A 25,757-nucleotide genomic window follows, 5' to 3' on the forward strand; every position below is an offset into this window, starting at 1 on the left:
CTCTCCTGAACATCGTGAAGACCTGCTCTCCAACCTTGATTCTAATATGTCCTGTGTCCTCATCTTACTTGATCTCTCTTCTGCCTTTGACACAGTCAACCATGCCATCCTGCTCAACCATCTCCGTGATAACCTGGGTGTCACCGATCAGGCCCTGGCTTGGCTGCCTTCTTTCCTCTCCGATGAAACCCCCCCCCCCAGATCCAACTTGGGTCCTTCCTGTCTTCTATCTCTCTCTCTCTACTTTGGTGTTGCATAGGGGTCTAACCTCTCTGCCTGGCTGTTCAACCAATACCTAGCACTTGCCCACTGCATTGCTGCTCTCTGCCCCAACTTTCAGTGCTATGGGGAAGACACTCAGCTCATTTTCAGGCTAACTTCAGCCATATCTCTCTAGGACTGAAATCTCTGCACTGGCTCCCAGTGGCAACAAGGATTAAGTTCGAAACCCTCTGCATTGTCCATAAGGCCTTCTGGGGCATGGGGCCTCAATACCTTCAACTCTCTCTTCCTAAATATCTTCCTTCTCAAGCTCTAAGCTCATCGGCCTCCAACTCCCCCAGGGTCAGTCGCTTCTCCAAGCAACGAGTTGGTGGTAGATCTCCTTCTTCAGCTGGGGCCTCCCTCTGGAACAGCCTCCCTACCTCTTTGAAAATTGAGAACCACCATCTCTGGTTCCGGAAGCACCTCAAGACCTTTCTCTTTGCTTCTGCTTTCTCTCCCCTGTTGAACTCCTGGCTGTAACTGAAACTGCACTGGTCACCTGGCTACCCTCGGTTCTCAGGCCCAGGTCCCTTCCCCGCTAGTTGCTCACCTGCACTGCCCCCAGGGCAACCCTTGCACGCTGGGGCCGTTTCTGTATCCCTACAGCCCCCTACCAGCACTCGACACCTGATGTGTGCACTTACCTTTGCACCTGCCACCAGCTGGCTGCACCTCTTATTTATTGTTGTATTTATACCTGTCTATCCTATGTACTGCAATTCCCCTCGCACTCGCCACAATCTCAATGTCACCTGGCCTAGTGTAATAAAGTCTCTTATTGGTCACACGGGACACACAGACCAGCTGTGGAGACTGATGTTGTTCCAGGTATGCTTTGTTGACATAGTATATACAGTTCCGGTTACTCTTATGTATATACAGTAGTATGGATGATAGGACATAGACAGGGGTGGGTAGATACAGTACACAAGAAGGAGAGGACCCACCGGCCATCCTAGTAAGATCGTTGTCTCAGTCTTCCCTCTGTTCCCCTCCCTTGCCTCGTCGCTCCTTGAAACACTTGTGTATAGGCGCATTATAAATGCCATATCATACCAGGTGACTGTTGCCGCCCCACCAGAGACACCGCCCAGGAGGGCACATAATTGAGAAGAAGAACCCCCCTCCAAGAAGAGTCGGTACCTGCAGGAGAAAAAGAACTGGGGATTGCGAGTAAGCAGGCGGTTTATACCTCCAAAGAAGAAAGAAAGAAAACAAAAAAAGAAAAACAGCTCCTCTATGGCAGGGGGACCCTCATGGGTGAGTACTGGGACGAGTAAGAGGGACGTGCAGGTCATGCTGATTTACTGTTACAGTAGGCCAGCTGCAGTCAATTTAAGGCACTCGCCTTGTTACGGGTGAGTATGGGACGAGTTTAGCAGTATAGTGCGGGGTGTCTTTGTGCGGCGTTCTTATCCGAGACTCTCCATGGGAAAGGAGATCATGGAATGTGAGTCTTCATAAACCTCCTCAACGCAAGAAAGAGATGTATCCCAATCTGTTTACCTTCTTGCAACAGCGAGGTCTTTCTAGCCGCTTTTAGGCTCTCCTGCCAGCTTTGCACCGCCATCTTGGACGCAATAACCCAGTGATGCTGTCACCATAGTAACAACCGACTCCTGATACCCCGGAAAGAAATAGCCAGCACCTCTTGAGTCCCTCTGCAAGCTTCCCGTTTCCCAGGTAAGTGCAGAAGATTTTACATACTCGTAGATAGGTTTCTATTTGTTTCAGCTGAATCATTGCATAATTGTGTGATTCTCAGTCAAAATAAGACCCGGAAGTGTTGCTGCGCTGGAAGATCATAAACATGTAACGAAAACAGACATTTAAGTCTGTGAGGTTGTTTTCATGTTAAAGTAAACATTAAATATTCACTTTAAATAATATTTTTATTTAATGACAATTTTAATACATTAATTCAATTAGCATGCATATATCTGAATGACGTGTAAAAAGCATTGAAACATCTCACGCTGTGGTCTATCACGTTTCTTTCGGTCTTCTGACATCTGGAAAGAAATGGAACTCTTCCAAGATGGCCGCTCTGAAATACCAGTATCATAGAGGTTTCGCTTTTTGGTCCTTTTTTGATTGTACTATAAGTATATTTCCCCGTAAATCCTGCTTTTTTGAGTAAGTAGTGGAGCTGTGATCTATTTGTCCAGGGTGGATGTTCAGGAAAGGAACGTTTCTATTTTGACCTATTCTGACGAGGGACATCCCTAATATAGTGCAGTGTGTTTATTTTTACAATCGTTTAACAAGGCGAGAAGAGCAAGGATTTGAAAGAATTATATTGAGGGCTGCTGAAAGGTTTGGAATTCTAAACTTCTGCCAGAGACATAGGCGCCGACGACAGTATTGTTCTTAGGTGTCTGCTGACTTGGTCCAACTAAGTGCTTGCGCACCACCCCATTCGCTCTTTGCCAGACTGCGTCTTCACCCGATTCCACCCCTTTGGCCAATCGAACCCTCTTCACCATAATCTTGTTCCCGTTTGTCTCTATACCAAAGTATGGACGTTTTTAAGGGTGAGGGGATTCGAAATGTTTTGCTACAACTTGGTATTTGAAAGAGTGTTTTTCTGATCGCTGCTTCCCAGGATTTGGAGAAGAAGGGTTGTTCTACTGCTGACTGCAATATTGCTACATGTTGGGGCCAATTGGCTTCTTTTGATTAGGTAAGCGAACCATCTCAGAGGAAGAGATAAGAACATATGCTGTCTGCCAACTGGATATAAGTGAGAGAGGGTTCAAATGAGGAATTTCGGTTTCAGTGGTAATATCAGGTTTCTTGAGAGTTAACTGCTGTAGCCTCGTGAACAGCACATAGACCAGTCTGTAATATGAATGTTTCAGGCAACATAACTAAAATTTCTTCATGTGCTCGTGTTAAATGGTAAACTTTAAATATGGAATATAAGCAGGTTGTACATGGACATTTAAAAGAAATGTTCATTAAAAATAACTAAATCTTCTCACGGCTTTAATGAGACATTACTGCTTGCAAAGGGGCTTAATGGGGCTCCTCCAATCCCTTGGGCTGGAACACTATTAATAGATGGTAACCATAATTTTAATTTGGAAACTGCTTGGGCATAATAACCTCAGAGGAGTAAAGACAAAGGGAAAAGGCCCTAGGAACCATTAGCTGTGTATTCTCATGGTGTAGTAATGGATAAGCACGACCTGATCATTCAAGGGTGGGTAGGAACAGTATTCCTCGTGGCTTTGTAGTGCAGGCTTTATTTATAAATAATTTACTACATACTGCATACATCAATACCAAACACCCCAAGAGTGAAATTGAGTAATGGGTTGGACTTTCAAGCACAACATTATCTCTGTGGGTATGGGTAAGGCTATGGGGCTTGTCAGCTTGCATTTGTAGTAATTTACCATTTTTGATAATTCCTTAAATTGGTTATACTATGCACTACATAGGAACATTTTAAGACTTGTAGGTTATAAATGGAGTTCCTGCTGTCATCTGAGGTATTTATTCCTGGTAAAAGTCCTATCTTGTATTTCAAATCTATAGCCTTTTGGTAATTCAAGTAAAGGATACTTCTAAACATAACTGATATGTTGTGTGCCATACTTTGCAGTTATTCCCCTGGCAGTACTAAGCATTCCGCTGAACGCCATGAAAAACCAACAGGGCTGCCATTTGCCTGCTTATCAATGGGCAACCTCTATAAATATTGCGTAACTTTATCTTGTCAGGACCCTTCAGAAGTTTCTTCTTTATAGCTGTTAAACACAGTGTGTACCTTTTTAGCACCCTGTATTTTTTCTCTCACCCTTCTTTCGCTTTGTTGTCTACTTTCATATTTTTTATGCAATTTGTGCATTTAGATTTTCAGAAGTTACAATGGCATTCTTTTTAGTGACCACAGATCTCTTAAATGTGGGGCAGGTGAGGGAAAATAAGGCTTGCTTCTGAACATCATTTTAGTGCGCACCATTGGGAACATGAATTTAATTTTCTAAAATTATTCATCATTTATAACCTTTTTTTTCTGGAGGGTAAATCCTAATTTTTGCAATGTCTTAAACAATTAATGTTATGTGTATTATTACTTAACGGGGTTTGTGTGTGCATATGAAAGAATTCAAGTGAGAATGATGAGTTGCAGTAATAAAACCAACAAGGTTCTGGGCCCTTTGCATATCAGGCGGAATTTTGGGAACATAAATGATTACAGAACTTTATAGCTGTCAAATATGTCAGTGGGAATAGTATGACACTGGGTTTGGTACACCCCCCCCCCCACAAAAGTCATCCTAACAAAGCGTTTGTGAATATCAAGCATATGTACAAGTTTGAACAGCGAGCCATTTGACTGTCAAGAGTACATGATTGACTAATAGCTAACGTCAATCCTCTGCAAAAAAAGGAGCAAGGCATGAGCCTCACATTGTGAGAAAGGAAATGTAGTCCTCAGCCAGCCTCAGAGAAACAAAGAAAAGTTTCATTTAAAAAATGACAGTATTTTGTAAATAAAACGCAATGAAAATGCCGCTCTAGTCGGCTTTATGGTAAATGCATCACTGGGAGCTGAGTACTTGGGATGCAGATGAATCAACTAAAGCTTAATTAGATTTGTAGCGTCTCCAAGTTTTGATAGGTGTACTAAATGGTCGAGACAGTGTCCATGATGCTGGAAGTAAAATACAATTGGTTTAAAAAGCATTGTGCAATTAAGTGATTTTGAGCGCTATTAGAGATAAACACCTCTGACATTGAATTCTTTGAACTTTGAGTGCAAAGTTCAAGAAAGCTGCAGAGACCCCACAGCAGGGCGAGGGACTGTTGCTGAGATATTGTATGTTTAGTGCTGCCTGTTGGTTTTCAGATATTTTCCCCCAGAATTCCTTCTGGAAAATGTGCTGTGAAATGAACTGTTTAAAGCTGTTAAATTCGCTCGGTACCTTTTCCCCATTTGGGATGGGATGATTTTTTTCCATATATTGTAAATCAATATGCGGTATCCACAACCTGAGTGCTGAGGAGAGGTGTTTGGAAGTGGTGTACCATTACATGTACTAAATTATAGTACATCATGTTTGGCATTAAAGATTCTGCTTTTCCAGTCCTGACATTTCAAAAATGCTTATGCTTTCAATTTAGCTTACTCAAGGATTAAGTTTCCAGAATACAATAGTGTGTTGAATGGTGTATCCCGGTCATGCAGTCATTGGGTAGGCTTGGGATATTTTTTCTGTGATCAATCTCTCTGCAGTACATGCTTCCAAAACCATGCCTCCCACTGCTGGGGCATGTCCCATACTGTGCTGACCTGGTCCCCTTTGTACACCAGGGCAATCCATCCTCTGTTCTCACTTCATTTTGTTTTTATTGGCATGGGGGTACCCACAAATTCCCCTTTCTGCTTGAGGCCCCCTCACTCTCACCCACTGTCTCCAGAATCCAGCGTGTATAGAGGCCCTAACATCTCGGCTTATGTTTTTGCGATATATTTATCCGTAATTATGTTCACAGAATAAATTAACTGATCTTTCTTGGTCTCCATAGTGCCAGTTCATCTTGAAGGTGTCAGAGAAAACAAAAAGAAGCAGGTCAGCAAAGTTGTAGCCTGTAAAAAGAATGGCTTTGTAAGAGGACATGGATCTGGTCACATTTATATTTAGGAATTTTTGTTGTCAAACCGATGTTGGTCACTAAAATAGAAATGTTGTCCATGCTTTTCTGAAAGTAGGTAGATGTTCTTTTAAGTATTCTGGTTAGATGGCATTATGCGACTGGGGATACTAATGACAGCTTTCAATAGTACATTGAACAGTGTGCTTCAGAAATTGGACGGTGCACCTACTTTTTCTCCGTGCTAATTTACAAAACATGTTACTTTTCAGATGACCTATTTTTGATGGGCAGATTTGCACATGTTACTATGAACACTACCGTGTTCAAAATATTGAATCTGCTAAAAGCAATACATCAAATGTGTATTCATTATTCCAACACTAACCACAGGTGAGTTCCTTGGTATAGCCTGGTTAGCTTGGCAGTAACTGCTACCAGAAGCTACTTTTGGCTCCCTATACCAATTGGTACACTACAAAGTTGTATGATCATCACTTGTTGTTTGAGAATTTCTATAAAAAGCCGTAGAAGGAAACCAATGAAAGATATATTTAAAACATGATGGGTTGCATCTACTATACAGTTATAGTTGGATGTCATGTGGAAGTTAGGTTTGTGGCATATAGCTCCTCATTTTAATAGAAAGAGAGAAGGGGTGAGCAAGGTGACTTCAGAGCTAGAAAACGTGTAACAGTAAAGAGATGGCAACTGGACTTGATGCATTAACACAACAAATGTAATTGCAGATTTGTGGGTGTTGTGGCACAGATAGGTAATGACTAAATGAGAGGTAGCAGCAAAACCAAAAAATGCAGTGTAAAAAGGGAAAACAATGCAATAGGGGAGTAGTAGTGAAAGAAATGTAAAGCATTATGGCAAGAGAAAGCGATCCACAGTCAGCCAATACAGTGAAAAGGGATGGTAACCTAGCAATAGAAAGAGGGGTTTATGGCATGTACATATTAAGTTATCAATAATCTAGAACATCAAATGAATTCTTTAATTATCTATGGCCAACGTTGGACAACAAATGTGTTAACATGTACATAGGATACGACAAGCCAAAAATTCCAATTTAGAACACATGATTAGATGAAAAGTCCTAGCAATCGAGTCAGGCACCTTTGGAAATCAGTTCATTCACTCACGAAGCCCTTAACCTGCCTGAACAAATCAATGAGGTCTCACCCGCCAAAAGGGAAATCTTCTGTTTTCACCCGCCGTAGAAACAGAAAAAGTTGAGAGGTATGAACAGTGAAGTAACAAAATACGATAATATAAACATTTTAAATTGCAAGTTAATAGCCAGTCATAAAAAGTCAATCGCCCCACCAAGCACTCCATTTTTTTTTTACTCGTCAAGAGTCAGTTAACACTAGGCAATCGCTAGTGGCCAGTGCAAATCTGTTGACCTATTTGAGAGACTGACTTCATGAGATATAAGAGAAATGCCACCTTTCTCAACAATTCACAAACATGTGAAACAATATTCAACATTATAGACAATCATTGGTTGGACTGTATATCCACATCTGGAAACGTTCACCTTTGAATTTCCATAACGTGTTTATGAAAATGTATATTGAATGTATTTCTCCTAAATGTCCCTGTCCTCAGATATTTGAGGTGTCAAAATATTTAAATGGAATTGACAGTGAATGGGCAATACTTTAATCTTTGTTTCCTATTTTTGTTTACAATTGTCATTCTCTTTGCCTCAGTTCCTGCACAAAGAAAAATTTAAGTGAAAAGCTTTATCGCATCGTTTGCATTAACATTTTCACCCTCTAACACAAGTCCATCTCGGAACTTTAATTATCACAATAGTAAAATGATCCCTCTGCCTCAGACACAACTCACCTGAGTACTATCTGGCAGCTTGAAGCGTAATCGTCTTACTATTTTTATTATTCCCTGGTTTAACACCCTAAGCACTGTAGGCAGAAGAAGCCCAACAAGCATCCCATCTCTTCTATATTGGGTTATTTATGCATTGCTACAATGCTATAGCCCATTTAGTCTTTATTTGAATTTTTTCCAATTCTCCCACACTATTTGAGTGCCTCATTTACATTTTCCATCGACCTTTGGCAACCACAGGGGGCCCTAGCAATTTGCTTACTGGAACTAGTCTCTAACCACTGACTATACGCGAGAGAGAGAGACAACATTTTTAACATGCATTTTCTTTTCTAACAAACAAAAACATGATTCCAGACCAAAGATAATTATAAATGCAGGTGCAAAATTTGCAATCACCACTTGTCGTTGCTTAGTGATAATTGACTCATGGCGAATAAGAAATGATGTCCTGTCTATGTGTATAGAACGGAGGTTGCAAGTGACAAATGGCTGGCTAGTAGCTTACCACTTGTAATTTAGCACCCTGATAAATGTCAACAGATTTGTGATGTATTGATACAGACCCATACTTTACATTATTTACGGCCCACAGGCTAGGTCTTTAAAGCTTAATTAACTTTTTTTAGTTCATAAAAGTAAATGTGCTCACAGTTGACGAAGATCATTTTCACTAGAAACATGTCTATTGGTTTGTGAACTTTGCTTACAATACGTTTTGATTTTTTTCAACTCTTAAAACGTTTATGACGTTTATGACCATCGCACTTATTTTCTTTAAAAAAAACTAGAGACTTGTGGTTAGTGCGGTCTGCCAGAGATGAGGTCCAAGTTAACGGTTTTAAACATTCAGTCGAACCTGTAAGCCGGGTGATTTGTGGATAAAGGTGAAGTGTTTTTAAACTGGCCAATAATAACCGAGGCCATGTGAGCTTGGTTTAATGCAGCATGTCATGACAGAGCCCAATGAAATGTCAAATGCTGTCAATCTCAGAAGAGTGCTGGGGCGAGTGTTGTTATTGTGGGCTGCCAGGCAGTGATTTATGGGCAATATGGCCTGTTGGATTAGGGAGCTTTGTGAATTATTGTAGTAAACGTGCAGCAGTATCTTGGTATTTAAAGCTTATATAACCTTTCGATGGGTCAGACGGTGGGTGATCTGATGAACTGCGGGTAATGCAGTAAGTTTGAATAAAAGTAAGGTTTTAGTAGTTTGTGGTGGAAGGTCGGATGATTGTGGCATCTATCAGCAAATGCAAGACTGATTAAGAAGTCTGTTCCTCCTCCTCTGAATACTTTCAGGCACAAAATAAGCCATACAAATGTTTCTCTCTGATCTCTTTCCATGCCTGAAAGTGGGGTCAGGGATATTGTGACTGAAGCAATGAAGGAGGCCTGGGAAGATACAAAGACAAGATTCAGTAGACAGTCTTCTTTATCATCTTCTCCCAGAAACCCAGATGTAGGAGGTGATGAGGAAGCAGATGCCCAAGAGAATATTTTTCAACAAAGAAGCTTTAGCTTAAATTTTAGCTCGCGTCGGGGAGGTAATGTTTCCTGAATCCAAAAGAGCCTGGTCCTTTATTAGAACCCCGCATAAGGCAATAAAAGCAGTCCCTGAAAGTAGGATTTTCTCTGATTTGTATTTAAAGAAAGGGGTGTTCTGCAAATTGAAGGGCCCTGACAAAATCACAATGCTAAGATTGATGTCAAAGGTATATATGTTTGTGGGGGGGAAGAACTCTATGCTTTAAACAATCGAGATCGTAGTCCTGCCTCGCAAGGAGATTCTCCACCTCTGCTGATGCATCCATCTCCAAGGACTTTGCAGATAAGAAAGTGATTGAGGCATTGTAGAAAAAAAGAAAGCACTGCGGGCTCCAATCTTTGAGAGCCATCATAAAAACTTCATACATGGCCTGCCAGAAATTATACAAATCTTTCTCTGGGGGTTCAGAATGCTTCTCATTGCTGGATGAGCATACGTCAGATCTGGTTATCAACTTAGTTAGGTCCATAGCTCTGTCCATGGACCTTCTGTTGTGGCCAGGTGCCACATACATATAAGACTGAAATTCTGAAGCGTCTCAAAAGAATGCGCAAAGTATGATGTTTCAAAGTTTCTCTGCATGGCTGATTTACCATCCTGTGGTTGATCATGAGTCCCCTGTGACTGCGCAGGGCTGACTTGCTTTGTGTCCCACAAAGCAAACTTGCAAACCTATCACCCACTTGTATATGTAGGGGTTAATATGCAGCTCATTTTGTGACGGTGCACCACATTGGTAATGCGACTGCACCTCCAGTTTTACAATTACAGTTTGTACTGTTTTATTATGTATTCACTTTGATTCTCCACCCCTGTATATTCTCATTTAGCCAATCCCAATATACTATCTGTTTGCATTTTCCCATCTTGCACAGTCCATATAACAGGAACTCTGCCACTGAGCGCTACTTTAAGGTGCCTGAAAATATCTGGCACTTAAAGAGAATCATTGAAAACCTTGCAACCCTTACATTTCGACACACAAATAGTAATTCTGCAAATAAAGTCGGTCTACTTAACAAAAACATGTAAGCCCCACAGCTAAAGCAAATCACTCTTCCAATTGGTAACGCTACATCCCCAAACCAATTGTATCAGTTTTCTTCTGAAAAGTTAACAGTACACATCACACCCTAAACTGAATCAAAGTAAACCTGATTAAGTGAGGCAAATCCCAGTGTTTAACAGGATATTGACTTAAAAAAATTAATCTGAACAGCTTCTAACTCTCCATCTCCTCTACTGCCAAAGGCACTTTACCATGCCTGAATTGTCAAAATTGCATAATTGGTAATACCATTAGCCATTTCTCTGGTGAATGCGGAGGCGAGCAGGCACCCCAGGATAAGGCTTAATGTACTTAATTTCCCCTTTTGGATTTCCCGGCGCGGATTCACTTTAGAAATGGTTTGTTTAGTATGGGCACTCATTGGCTCTAGCATGGCCTCCATCCTCCCACTGCCTGGCCACACGTGGCCAGAAATTCCCTTCAGAGGGCCTCCCAGGACAGCCTTGCCCAGGCAGCTGGATAAGGGTCACGGCAAAGGGCAACTCCCATCCCGGTTTGCCCACAGACACCAGACAGAACAACCTACAGCTACAAGCAGGTAAGGTGATATGGGCGGAAAGTATGGCCATTACTGTGCTCCGGTAAAACCCTGTCACCCCATATTACTACCACCTACTCTTAACATTATGCTGTCTTGCACTGTCCTCCTCGTTGTACTGTTTTGCTCTTTGATGAATTGTGCAGGATAACTCTCTAACTTCCTAACACTCAGCATATCCACCACCCGTTACATAGCTAATCTGACAAACCTCTAACACGAGACACCAAAACTCTCTCCCATCCCCTCACAACAACTGAAACACCTGCATACAAATGCCAATCCACCAAAATCATAATAGCAGACTGTGACCGATTTTTCCAACTGAAGCTACCAAGAGCACATCAAAGCTCTTTTGCTTTTCCCTCTAATACCCACTATCCTTCCCAACCCCTTTTCAGATCCGCCTGAGCACCTGTAGACCATAAAAAATGGCAGCGGTGTGCTTTGGAAGTCCCAATAACATGACATAACATCCAAATACAGGTAAACCAATCAAAATTAATCACCAATGGACTTGTGATGGTTGCAATGTTGTTTTTGACTTGGATGCCCTTGTGGCTATTAGTATGTAGGAATGACTGTAAGAAAAGCAAGAACTAGATGGACTGAACACAAATATAATGGGATGACAAGAAATTCCAAATCCTGGGTTGCATTACACTTTCAGGAATATAAACCTATTAACATATCTCTGATGCAATTCACAGTTTTAGAAAAGATCCAATCACTTAGGTAAAGAGGGAATTTAGTAACATTCTTGTCTAGGAAGGAAGAGTTTTCATTGATAAATGAAATGCATTGAGCCCGAGGGGTTGGACTTGGGAATTGGACCTCACATTTTCTGTAATTGATGTTCAACTTGTCTTGAATTGGAATTATTGAGAAAGTATTATGGCAAAATATGAAATCTTTGCTGTCATCATGAAATGTCAACTAAGTATATACTTGTAATGTATCATTTGTATTTTAAAGGGCTATACACAGATTGTGAATTAAGTTATAGACATATGGTTAATTGATAATATTTGGGATCACCTAAGGCTTTTTTGACCATCTAAAATGTATAGGTTTCATTATAGAACAGCTTGTTTATTCAATTAGCAACGATTAAGTGACACAAATTGGAAAGAGAATTTATGCTTGATGAAAAACAGTACTGCATATTTTGTTGTGGAAAAGTACAGGGAAAGGTTGGATATGAAAGGCAGGGATCGAAATTCAAGGGCGCTGAGTGCTATTTAGCTCCTTGTAAAGATAAACTCCTTAACTCTTGGCTCTACGCACTAAAAAGCACACAGCCCAATCCAAATGGCAAGCTAGTCAACTTGCACTAGACAATCTCGAGTTTAACAAACTGTCTAATGAATATAAAAAGGCTATTGTCCTGGCCAAAGCTGGCTCATTCAGCAATAGAATAAACAATGCCAAGTCATCTGTGAAGACATTTTCCCCATCTTTAGGGAGTTGGAAACTCCTGCCGCCCCTCCTCCAGTCATACTAAAGAAGGATGCATGGTGCACTGTCATACAAGCAGCCATGCTCCTCAAGCTTGACACTGCAGAACAAAATCAGAGCAAATCAACTCAACCCACTCCTCGCCAATACGACTCAATCACCCACATCCAACCAACAGACTACTGACGCCACGCTTCTCGTTAAGAGACGTTAATGAGACGGAAGTCACCGCCATCATGAAGAACATCAAACCATCCACCTGCAAAGGGGACATCTGTCCCGCACCCCTCTTCAAGGAATGCACAGACCTGCTCACAACGTTCATCATAGCGTTCATCAATGCCTCTTTTGCTTCGGGATCGGTTCCCCCAAGCCTAAAAGAAGTTTGGGTTCATTCCCTTCTAAAAAACCTGCTTGACCCAGCCAATCCCAGCAACTACAGACCCATACCATTCCTGCTCAAGATTCTGGACAAAACAGCTTACCTGCAAGTCCAGGAATTCCTAGAATCTAAGAACATCCTAGGCACCCGCCAATCCGGCTTCCGTCCTGGTCACGGCACTGAGACGGCCCTACTGGACCTTAAAAATCAAATTGACGATATAGGAGATTCTGGCAAACCCACCCTTCTCCTCCTATTAGTTTTATCAGCAGCATTTGACCTCATGGATCACAATCTACTATATCAACACCTCTCATCCTCGCCTTTCTTCTCTTCGAACCCAATCACCTGGATTGCCTCCTTCCTTGAAGGAAGAGTCATGCGTGTCTTCTCAGACCTAGCAGCTGCAAACCCAGACACCACCCTCTTTGGAATACCGCAAGGCTCCTGCCTTTCGCTCACACTGTACAACATTTTTACTACCTCCCTTTTCAATCTACTTGACTCGCTCGGCATCATGTACACTAATTATACCGACGATACTCAAGTCCTCATTCCTCTCTGAGGCAACCATGAGAATGATTCCAACACCCTTAACTCCATCTACGCCACCATCCATACATGGATGGCTGAAAACTGGGTATGCCTGAACGGGGGCAAGACAGTACTACTACTGCTAACCTCCACTGACTCGTGAATCATCCTTGATGCTAAATACCAAGCCTTCACCATTTACATCATCATCCCAGTCTCCCAGTCAGTCAAAACTCTGTCTACCTGGACACTAGCCTAACTATGTCCAGACAAGTAAGCGCAATAGCTATATCTGCAGCAAAGTACTCAATGCCACTAGACCTTTCTTATCCACCGCCAACTGTCTATCAATTGCGCGAGCCATCATAGGCTGAAGGTTAGGCTACTGTAATGTACTCTATACAGGAACCACAGCAAAAAACCTAGACCAATTACAAACCATTCAGAATAACGCCCTCCATGCAGCATTGGGCATCTCCAAAAGGGGACATAGCTCTGCAGCCAGACAATAAGCACACTGGCTGCCTGTCCGCCAGCACATCCTGTTCAAGACACTTGCCATCACGCACAGATGCATCCACCACGCTGCACCTCAATACCTCTCCCACAGAGTCCTTCTGCATCCGTCTGCAAGACCCACTAGAACCCCATATTCCAACCTACTGCTGGTCCCCAGAATCAAGCGTGCAAGAGGCGGTGGTGGTGCTAGCTTCCCATTCATTGCCTCCAGAGACTGGAACTCACTGCCTCATTCCATCAGAAGTGAACCCTCTCATCTCGCCTTCCGCAAGGCCATCAAAACCAGACTGTTAGTCTAAAAGTGGATTCTGCATGACTGCAGCGCTAATGTAACCCTGCTGCCCCATATTCGGGTCTGAACAATGTTACCAAGCCTGCACACTGCAATTAGAGAATCACTCAAGTGTATCCTTTATCCAACCAATGAAGGGCGGTTGTAACCAAGCCACTCGCCTAAATCTTGTGAAGAATACTTGTATGCGGGCTAATGTAACCGATCGCCCACCTGTGTGCTGCAACAAAGACCTATTCCTGTAACAGCGCCTTGATGCCTCTGCACTGTGTGAGCGCTTTATACATGCAAATAAATGAATAAAATAAAAGTGCTTGTGGTAATTTCCAAGGCAGGAGCTGGTTTCAGCTCCTGCTGAACTCGCCTCCTGGGAACATGCACAAATCACCCCTGTCGGCCCCACTCAGTGAGCTAAAACAAAAGTTGCCTCTTAATAAAGTCTCCAGAACCCAATCCTTTAAAGATTTACACACCAAGAAAATCTATAAATTATAGAAACGGTTTGTGCACAAGTGACACTTGCCTTTCTAGCATTTAAAATGTGTGTACAATTTCCAACTTTTTTCCTTCAGCTGTGCTTTTGAAAGAAGGTGAAGTCAATGTCACTCATTTTCTTACAGGAAAGCAGTGACAGTACTGATATTTCTTGTAAACTTCCGTTGCTTACTAAAAACACTGCTCTTCCACTAGTCCCCCAGGATTTCTGTAGTACTACTGTGAGTATCCTTGCACCAAGATGCCTTCGGGTGAATGTACGCGTTATATATTGGAATAACATAACAAAGCCTTTCTTTAGAAAGCCTAAACCTATTTTCTTGCAACACTTAAAGGGTGCAAAATTATATTCTAAACGGCTACACAAGACCATCCAATTACTGCAGGAAAGCCCACTGTTTTTCTTCGTTAAAGTTTGAGCAGACTATAGCTCTAAGTGGAGAATACAGATTTCTAAAAGCCGGTATAGGTTTTGCTTGCAAATGTCTCCACTTACAGATTGACTTTTACATTATTGTAGTGCGCTGTGAGGTACAGATAATGCCAGTTACAAAATAGTTACAAACTGTGCCTGCAATTACATCTGGACAGTTTCCTTAATGAGACCTTTCACTGTAACATTAAACGGAGGTTATTGATGAAGTCGTCTAACCTTTGTCATTTTGTTAACAAACAAGTGTTTTATTCTGAAAATAATTCCTGCTGCTGTAAAAAGCACTTTGCCAAAAATGTACTGTTTCTTTCTAATCTCTCCAAAATATGCATGAAGTCTGTTTTTTATATGTCGAAGTCTCATATATGTCGATAGAAATCTCAAGTCGGACCAGGATCTATAAAAATAAACATTCCATACAAATATGCTGGATGTTTTGGTGTCGTTTGATATTGTTAATGGTTTAATGCACCTGATGCAGAGGTCTTTAAATCTGGAAAATCTGTGCATCTCAGGTTGGAACCATTCCATGTACAACCATTCATCCTCTTGAGGTCCTTTAAAATATGGTTGAATAACCCCTGTGATACACTGCGGCTTTAGTCATGTAGCTCCTGTAACATCTTGTTGACACCTGAACCATGAACACATTTTTAAGTCTTAACCAAAAGCTCAATCGCAGTTACTTTTGAAACCTTACCCTATTTACTTACCTAAAAAGTGAAGGCATAGGGTGGGGTAGATATAGGGTGCAGTAGCAGGAGAGAGAACAAGGTGGTATCACAGAAAGAGGCAGTAGCATGAAGAAAGGTGTCGCTGAAGGGATAGCAAAAGCAATAGATCTAGCAACAGAACAGTGTTCTAGTGAAAGTCATGGTTGTATCAGCAGCTATGAATGACTGTGTGAGGAAGCAATAGAGACACAAAGAGGGAGGCTGGCATTAGAATAAATAAAAGAGAAATAAATATGAAGCTACATTGCACAAGATAGATAAAAGGAGACAGTCGGTAATCGAATGCAAGACGGAGCGTTTTCGGGTGCTTATCACAGATTGAAATAAAAGCAAGCTCAACCATTTTTCAGGCATTCCTTTACTTTATATTATTTATTAGGCGCTACCAAAGTGGCCCGGAGGCATACGGGCGCCGAAGATGAAAAGCAGGGGCAGGATCTGAGTGAGGAGAGCCAAATATACCCACCAGGTTTATTCAAACAGGTGAGTTTTAAGCAATTTCCTAACTCTCCAAGGACGTACACTTTCTTAGTTCAACCGGCAGAACGTTCCACGTATGGGCAACCGCCACCCAGAAAGCACTTTTTATTTTTTTGTAATTTTTTTTTTTACTAGTTTCAAGTACACTTTAGGTATTCTTTTGCTTTTCGAGGCACATATAGGGCCTCAGATTTCTGCACCCTCTTACCCTGACCAAAACCAAAAATGTGGACTCGGGGGTAATAAAGCACACATGGACTACTGGTTAGAGAAAGATAAAATAAATGGCTCGTTACAGGCCCTTTATTCACACCCAATAAACACACATATAACTAAAACATAACGCATACAAAAAATAATTTATATATACATATATTTATGCAAATGCATCACCTTTTCAGCAGCCGCAGAAAATACCTTCATCTCAGCCTCCTCAACACTGCTTGGTCCCAAGAGCAGGTGGGCAGAGAGATCAATCGTGCTAACGGGATCTGGAGCAGAGCGTCCTCCCTCTCGGCGAGACTTCATCATCCGGGGGCCCAGTTCTATCCCTCTCCACTGACCATATCTCAGCTGTTCATTGGGATAAATCCCCACCCCTTATGGTTGCATCTGCCATTGGCCGAAGAGCAGACAACAAGCATTGGGAGCACAGAGTGGAAAAATCCATATACAAGTGGAAAAACCCAGCTTCTCTCTCGCGCCTCCGTTCTCAGCACCCCTTATTGCTGCACCTGTGGAGCCCCACTCCCTCCTCGGCTCGTCCTTCAGTGGACGAGACAAGCATTCCTTCCCGCTAGCTCATCTGAGATCATCCTGACCTTGCAGAATTCACTTTAACTTACTGAGCCCACGAAAACGTAGGCTTTCATTGCAGTGATGGAAGTGAATGTCCAAAATGGCCGCGCACCGGCACCATGTTGTTTGGCTCATTTTGCGCACATGCGCTACAGGTATGTGCAACAATTTAAGACTATTTCAGCGTAAGGTGCGAGATTTAATTTTATTTTTAATCAAGTCTACTGGCTGTATACTCAGGAAAAAGCCCTGCCAGTGCTTTATAGGTAATAGTAAGAAGGAAAAAGCTCTGCCAGTGCTTTATAGGTAATAGTAAGAAGCCTAAAGTCTATCCTAGAAACAATAGGCAGCCAGTGCAGACTTCTCTGCGCCTCCCACAAATGCTCATATTTACGCCACCCTATGATCGCTCTGATGGTGCTGTTTTGCACAACTTGAAGTTTGGCCAATTCCCCCTTGCCAATCCCCACTGATATAGAACTGCAGTTGTCGATTTTGGAGGAAATAATGGCCTGTGCCACAGTTTCACACCCCTTTTCGGAAAGGAAAGGGCAAATGTGGGACAGGAGCCATATCTAGTAGGTCGATGCTGATGCCAATTTATTGACTTGTGCTGTGGCAATTTCAACATTTGCAATGCGGAAGGAATCGTATTCTGCATTGTTTGAGAAGTCTAGGCCTAGAACCTACGTTCATAAGTTGTTTTTTTGTGGTTCAAGGTCAGACCACTCCAATCCATCCACTCTTGTATCAGTGTATACATTTCTGAAACTAGTATGGAATCTTTCTCGTATTCACCTGTCAGTGGGATGAGACATTTAGAATCGTACGCGTAATTGGAGAAGCATATCCTTTTTTGCTCCATTAATTGAATACAAGGTGCCGTAAAAATGTTATCAAAGATGGGCGACACAGAGGCTCCCTGCAGGACTCCATAGCACGTTGGAGCCAGGGTCAGCTTACGCTTGCTGGCTGCACACCCGCATGGTTCTGTTGTGTAATAAAATACTGCATCCATTCTTTTGCTGGCTCACTAAAGTGTGCAACCTCCTACAGTCGAGAGAAAAGCAAAGGATGATCCACTAAGTCAAACGCAGATGCTAAATCCAAAGACATCAGCAGCATTGTTTTCCCCTCGTTGATGTTGGCGATCATATTCGACTTCAGCTGCAATAAGACTGATTCTGTGCTATAGACTGGTCTAAAACCTGATGGACCGCCATTCAGGATAGGGTGGTCTTTTGAATGGTTGAAAAGTTGTTTGTAGGCCACTATATCCATCATTTTTAATAAAAAAAAGGTGATCTAGATATTGGCCGATAGTTGGTGGCGACTTTAGGGTCCTGCCCTTGTTTTTTTAACAAGGGGGTAATCCAGGCACTCTTCAGTCTTGTGGGCACCCTTCCTTTTTTTAAAGGACTTGTTTACAATTTTTGTGATGGAGCTAATCAAAAGCTCTGAACAAGATTTAAAGACCATGGCTGGAAATATATCCCCTTTGCAGGCGGAGGGCTTAGGTTTAGCCAAGATGGTGCGAAGCTCATCTTAGGTTATATTCCTAAAATCAAATTTCGGAATACTCTGAGACGTTGAAGTCTCTTTTGCAATGTTTTTGGCAGGCATAGAGGACACGTTAATTTTGTTCTTTTCAATGGCAGTTTTAATCTTTTCTGTTTTCTTTACCAATGCCTTTTGAGTATGGACACACCACTCCTGGTCTTATGAATAGGTTCCTGAAATGTAATATCAGGTTTCTCCAGCTCCTTAAGAATAATGAAGATCCCTTTGGAGTCGTGTTGTGCCTCCTCAATGCGCAATTCATAGGAGGGGTTTTTGGCTTTAATAATAGCTAGTTTTAAAATCCTGGCAGACTGCAGATAGGATAGCTTATCAACCTCTATTTTAGATCTTTTCCACTGATTAAATGTCTTCCTCTCATCTATGAGTAGTGATTTTGAATCATCTGAGAACTAGATATTTTTGGGGTGAGAAGTCACCTTCCTATTCTTTGAGGTGCTAATGTGTTGGTGGCTTCATCCAATACATCAAGAAAGGACTTTCAACATTCTCCGAAGGCGAGGGGTCCTTCTGTAGCCAGGGGCCACGGGTGTTGCTGGGTCTGGAAAAGATCTGGGGCTATGCTAATTGTGGGACTGTTGGGACTGCGGGCTAGCTAGCCTTTTTGTTTGCAACCCTTGAAGTTCTATCCGGGGCTACAACCAAAAGATCCGTGGCTATAACCCCTTCAGCCCCCACGCCCTAACAATACCTCTGCAAGAGGCTGATCCACTATTTCAATGACTGAGGAGTAATCCTCGTTAGATTTCTGGACATGTTCCACGTTTGTTTTGCTTGGCTATTTTGCAATTTATGTCTAGACTTATACTAAACTGGATGAACAAATGATCGCACCATGGGCATAAGAAATAACCGTCTTACTAACATTAATGTTATGTGAAAAAACCCAATCCAAGATACAGCCTTTACTATGTGTGGATTCATCGATATGTTGGTTAAAGCCCAAGGCCTTCATGAACCTAACCAATGCCCCAGCTGCTAGGTCTTTAGAATCGTCCTTCCAAATATTGAGAGCCCCCATTATGGGCCATTTGTCAGCGCCCTTCAACTGTCCCAGTACCAGGCTTTTCAAATACTAAACAAACTCTGGCATAGTCACTGGGGAGCGATAAATCGGGAGCATGTTCAATGTCGTGGAGGCATCGGTTCTTACTTTAAAACAAAGGGTCTCACAGCCGTTGGAGCCTTGTACATCTACTTTCCATATGTCCAAATATTTCTTAAATATAATTGCCACTCCCCCCACTCCCATCAATATCCCTATTAACATATATTCCAGAGTGAACAAAAAGTGGCATCCTCCATCTATAAAGCTTTTTGTCTGAGAATCTTTTGCAGAACCTTTTTTCATCTGTTTTATGCGTACACTAGCCTAAGAAAACTTTTGAAACTTTAACAGCTCCTGGGTTAGATGAATAACTCCTGGTCAGAAATCCTCGACACCCATGAGTTATTTTCAGCTCCTGCTTCTTGGAACTGAATTTTGACCCCTGAAAGGATTGTAAAGGTTTGAACCCACGGGGAAAGAGTGATATGGCTTCACAGTCCATTCCCATAGCAGGATGATTGAATAAGGGAAGAAACATTAGCACTTTTTGGTCATTTGAGGGTTTAAGTGAGTGACATCACGCATAATTTGCAATTATATCATTTTTGGTTTATCCAACATTCATGGATCATGTGCTGAATTGGAGTTCTCATATGTAATAATACACCAAAAGAACAATGGCATTTCTTATCTAGCTGTCCATGCCATAATCTAACTATGTAAGACCTTTGAATATGGTGTTAAATTTGCACTTGCAACTGGCATATTGAAAATGGACTCTTGCCGAGTAGGAAATTGTTTGCTGCGTGTATGTGTAGAATTGAGGTGGCGAGTGACTATTTAACCATAAATAGTAGCCTGCAACCTGACATTTAAATCCCTGCTTATGTTTGTAGATTATATTTTTGTCACACCCCTAGGATTAATGGATTCTTAGGATGGGAGTTAAAAAAACATTTGGTGAGATCAAGTTGGCTGCCGGAAGGGATTAGATGTTTGTTGAAGCTCTGCACGGCTCCCCGGCAAGAAGGGCTGCCTGCCCCTGCAGGAATGATATTAGAATTAAAAATACTTGTTTCTGCTTAAGAAGATTGATGGGTATTGGAGGAGCTGATCTGTAGAAGCTACGGATTAAGGGCTGAGGAGGAGAAACTGCGGGGAAGGAGATGCGCAGCTACACCCAGCAGAACTGGATGCAGGCGGTATGTGCCCCTTCTAGAGACTCAGAGAGGAACAGTGCGGCTAACCAGGAATTCCTTCACCGAGGCCACTGAGGAGTTGTCCGGAGGAGCAGGGAGCCAGAGCATCTGATCCAGTGTGGTCAGCCCTTGCCAATCACACTGGGAACAACGAACGCAGAAGAGGCACGTTGGGGCTGGGAGCAGACCTGACCTAATATTGCAGCTACTGTGACAAATCCAAGGATGTCGTCCCTTCTCCCAGAGGGGAGAGCCCTTCTCATGTGGCCAGGATGGTGCGACCACTGTGCCCCCCTGCGGTGTAGCAGGATCACATGAGGACAGATGCCACCTGTGGGAAGAGGGACAACAGCCAAGGAGAGAGACAGTATAATTGTGGCAATATCCAAGCTTCATCAACCTCACCCTCCACAGAGATCTGTAATACCCTATCAACCCATGTATCTGTAAGGTTGAATAGGGGCTGCACACTCTGACTCCACTGGGACGAAGGAGAGCGTGACTGAGAATATGCAGATTGATGATATCAATACTAGGATGAGGAAGATGTTGAGAGATATGAAGATCAACTGGCGGGACCAAAGTGAGCAGTCCAGACTATCATAGATAGTCAATTTCAGTAGGACTAGAAAAAGCAAAAGGGGAATGCATATGGGAGACAGTTCTTCCCGGAGGAACCGCAGGAGCCGGCCCAGTGCAGCTGGGAGATTGCGAGAGCTCCAGGGCGTGAGACGAACCACTGATCCCGAGAAGGAGAATAAAATGGCAAGCAGGCGAACGCAGTTGGAAGGCAGCCCTGAGAGCAGGGGAGTGAGGATGATTCGACAAAGCAGACTGGTCTGGCGGAGCCACTGCAGATGTCTGAATAGCATCAGAAAACCATGCGTCCCACAATTGCTATGCAGAGCTACAGACAGATTGTAAGACCTTGTGAAGCAGAAACCAGGTATGCGTGTGGGCAGAAGGGCTTCTGGGACCAGAAGGGGTGGTGGTAGAGGGGCAAGGAATACCCCAAGGACAGGGGCAAGGAATACCCCGGGAACTGGTTCTGTGACCCACATACAGACACTTAAGAGTAAAGTCACATATGGTAATACTTGGCAGGTGAGTGAACCGAATTTACCAAAATGATTTGCAGAAAGCGGGCTAGTCTGGGACTTGCACCCACAAGCCCGGTATCTTGTCTTCATAAGTCAGTGCCTGGGGGAAGGATAAACCAGGGTGACTGTGAAGGAAAATTCACCAACTGTTGTACTTGGTAGGCGAGTAAACCAAGTCTGCTTAAAGAAGATATACAGGAAGCAGACGAGTTGAAGACTCGCATTCACACATCAGTTCTTCAGTACCTTGGTGTAGAGTGAAACCATTAACTGGGCAGAAGAGAAAAGGGAAGCGACCATTACAGTGATAAAAAAAAAGTGAACATTTTACTTATAACGACAGTACCTGAAAGAGGAGTACCGAGGTTGACTGGGAATACAGGATGAAGGAAACCAGGGGAAAGGAAACCTTTGTCATACGTCGCCGCTCATGGTCCTTGTGGTCCTGCTGGAAACTCCCAAAATGGCGCTCAGCCTTCCCGTGATGAACTGGATCGAGCGGTCTAGTCTTGGACCTTCCTTGCCGGCTCAGAAGCCTGCGATCCTTAATTGCACAATCTGAGTGCAGCACCTTGCGTCTCGAAAATGGTTGGCCTTGCTGCCTGGATCACCACCTCGGCTAACCTTTCATCTGGATTTACTCACGGATAACATCACGCAAGTTTTATCCTTCCTTTGAAGGTTTTTCCTGCTGCTTGGCAGTTCCCCCCCGGGGGCTACCCAGCCTGAGCTCCGCTTCGAGGCTGGGTGGCATCTGGGGATGCTTGCCCTTTTCTCCATGATACTTGCATTAAACAAAAACCTCATAAGGGAAAGGAACACAAAGTCCTTGCATAGGAAAATACAGGTGAACCCGTCCAGCGAAAGCATTAATCCTGACAGTTTGAGATGCCCACAAATCTCTGACCCTGTGGATATGGATCCTGTTCAAGACTTACAGCGTGGTATGTAGGAACCTTTGACCGAGATGCAGAAACTTAAAGCTGAAAATGCTGCCCTACGTTAGTTGGTCCTGTTCCGCGACGCCCTTGCACAGGAGTCTTCTACCCTTAGGACTGGCCTAGAGAAATATGACGGGTCCCCAAAGAAGATTCATGCCTTTCTCGATTCCTGTATGTTGCATTTCACCTTATTATTATTCCACCAATGGGGCTATGGTTGGATTCATTATCTCCCATTTGGTTGGCAACGCTCTTTCATGGGATATAACCTTAGTCGCTGCAGGAGACCCTCAGTTGGATGACTATGCAGCCTTCATGATGTCCTTCAGGATGATGTTTAACTGGCCAGACGTTGTCTTCTCTGCACAGGAGAAGTTACTTGAATTCCAGCAGGGGTCCCAGAACATGTTGTCTTATGTGACAAAATTTAAACAACTTGCCAAATAGGCAGATTGGTCTGCGAATGCCTGTTTCACCCTTTTCAGGAAAGGGTTGAACAAAGAAATAAAGGACGAACTAGCTTGGGTTGTCAGACCTGAGACCTTCAGGCTCTTCTCGACCTGGCATTACAGATAGACTACTGACTCCCGAAAGAAAGGCAGAGAAAAGGAAGCATTGTTTGCCAACTTCCAAGCAAACATCTGTGTATCCTACACCACGTGATCCACCCATGAGTCATCCAGGAGAATCGAGGGCCGCTTACTGCAGAAAAAGGAGTAGACAAATTGAGATTAGGCTTTGTCTGTATTGTGCTTCTCCTAAGCACATGGTTCGCAATTGCCTGATGGTTCCGCCTCAGCGATCGGGAAACTCCATCTCCCATTCCTAAGTGGAGCTGGGAAACGGGAGGACGATTATTACTCCTTTTTTTTCTGCTTCTCTGGGTCCACAGGTATTCTCTTCCTTGTGGTCCTACGAGTTTCTTTTGTCCCACTATCGTTCATGCCTTGGTGGACTGTGGAGCCATGCTTATGTTTTTGGATGATGAATGGGCACAACGCTCCAATGTCCCTCAAGAAGAGAAAGAGCAGGCCCAAGCCGTTGAAAGGGTTGACGGTAGACCATTATCATATGGCACCATTACACAACACTCCAAACCTCTGCTACTAATGATAAACAAATATATCCAGCACCTGCATCCGCACCCAGTGCCCAAACGTTCAAGCGTGCTTAAGCCGTGTATTGCCTACCTCAAGCGTCCACACCCCACCTCACAACACTCTCAAGTTTCCTCCCTCGCCAGCAAATGATCGGACTAGTGTAAACATTCTGGCCCCCGAACAACTGGCCCTACCTGCTGTACCTCACCCAGTGTTGCCCACTGCCGTGCCTAATATTGTGTCACTGCCTGTTTCCATGCCTGATGTACCTCACCCAGTGTTGCCCACCGCCGTGCCTAATATTGTGTCACTGCCTGTTTCCATGCCTGATGTACCTCACCCAGTGCTGCCTACTGCCATGCCTAGCACCATGCCCCCTAGCAATGACATTCCACTTAAATGTGCACTAATCAATGTACGCTCCCTGACAGCACATGCACTGGATGTACATGATCTCATCACCATGGACAAGCTTGACCTGCTCTTTCTATCAGAGACTTGGCTTAAAGACTCCTCCGGCCCCTCCCTCTCCCTTGCCATCCCCTCCGGCTACACCATCTTCAGACAAGACCGGGTAGACCAAAGGGGTGGAGGAGTAGCTGTTATCGCCAGGGCAACGCTTGCCCTCAGACAGATCGGAGGGCAGCTGAGTCACAACTCAGACTACCTCCGCCTCAAACTACAGCTCACGCCCAACCATACCATCACGCTCCATGTTGTCTATCGCCCACCTGGCCTGGCTTCAGATTTCCACGATGCCATCACCCATGCCCTCTCGGACAACCTCAAAAACTTGTCACAAATTCTGCTCGTAGGCGACCTCAATCTTGGCCTATATGACCCTAGGGATACCAATGCCATGGCCCTGCAGAAATCCCTATCCACCCTTGGGTTCACCCACGCTATCTCGCAGCCCACACACGCCAAAGGTTGCACCCTTGATTGGGTGTCACACCACAACTGTTCTTTCCTGATCTCCGACATCTCACCCGTCCCATGGTCGGACCACCACTGCATCAAATTTGACCTCTCCTCTAATGGGCCTCCGATATCAACTATCCCACTCCCTGCTGCTCTTGCGAGAAGCTCACGTAAGCTCACTATGGAAAACATCACCCCCTACCTCGCGATTCCTGCCCTCCTTAACTCCATTAAACCATCCAATTGCAAGGGCAACGCCTACCCAGCGCAGCTCATTAAAGACTGTGCCTCCTCCTTGGTCCCCATCATCACAGCCTTCATTAACTCATCCTTCCGGGCTGGACACATTCCGACTGGACTCAAAGAAGCCTGGGTCAGACCGCTCCTAAAAAAGCCTTCTCTCGACCCCTCAACCCCTGGAAATTACAGGCCCATCACCACGATGCCTTTCCTGCTCAAAATTATTGACAAGCAGCTTACCTGCAAGTTGAAAAATGTATTGAAGACAACCACCTCCTAGGTCTTCGGCAGTCCGGTTTCCGGCCAAAACATGGCACGGAAAGAGCTCTGCTCGACCTAAAAAAACAAATGGATGACCTTAGAGACGCAGGCACACCTGCATTGCTCCTACTCCTCGAATCTCTCCGCTGCCTTTGATTTGGTGGATCACAAGAACCTATGCCACCACCTCTCCTTCACAGCCAACTTCTCCCCGAGGTCCTGTGCCTGGATAACCTCCTTCATGCAGGAGAGAGTCATGAAGGTATTCTCAGAATCCTCATGCGCCAACCCCCAGCCTCATCAAGTGTGGGGTCCCACAGGGATCGTGCATAGCACCCACACTCTAATCTATTC

The 25,757-nt window shown here is 43.6% G+C and overlaps 2 protein-coding genes across 7 annotated transcripts in view; one reads left to right on the plus strand and one right to left on the minus strand.

The window, feature by feature from the left end:
* Positions 1 to 1,903, minus strand: part of DPCD (deleted in primary ciliary dyskinesia homolog (mouse)) — a 387,341-nt gene extending 385,438 nt beyond the window's left edge. Inside the window, exon 1 of the mRNA XM_069611638.1 lies at positions 1,771 to 1,903. Coding sequence (XP_069467739.1) covers positions 1,771 to 1,834 — 64 coding nt within the window. The 5' untranslated portion in view covers positions 1,835 to 1,903. The remainder of the gene's footprint in view (positions 1 to 1,770) is intronic.
* Positions 1,882 to 25,757, plus strand: part of POLL (DNA polymerase lambda) — an 810,864-nt gene continuing 786,988 nt past the window's right edge. Inside the window, exon 1 of one of the 6 annotated variants that reach the window (XM_069611635.1) lies at positions 1,882 to 1,947. The gene's annotated coding sequence lies outside the window, so the exon portion shown is untranslated. Of the gene's footprint in view, positions 1,948 to 2,395; positions 2,948 to 5,705; positions 5,850 to 16,097; positions 16,221 to 25,757 lie in introns of those variants that run through there. The other 5 variants (XM_069611636.1, XM_069611632.1, XM_069611637.1 and 2 more) reach the window with 5 other exon arrangements.

Source organism: Ambystoma mexicanum, chromosome 8 (assembly GCF_040938575.1).
Source record: "Ambystoma mexicanum isolate Mex_15411 chromosome 8, UKY_AmexF1_1, whole genome shotgun sequence".
In the NCBI taxonomy this organism is placed as follows: domain Eukaryota; kingdom Metazoa; phylum Chordata; class Amphibia; order Caudata; family Ambystomatidae; genus Ambystoma; species Ambystoma mexicanum.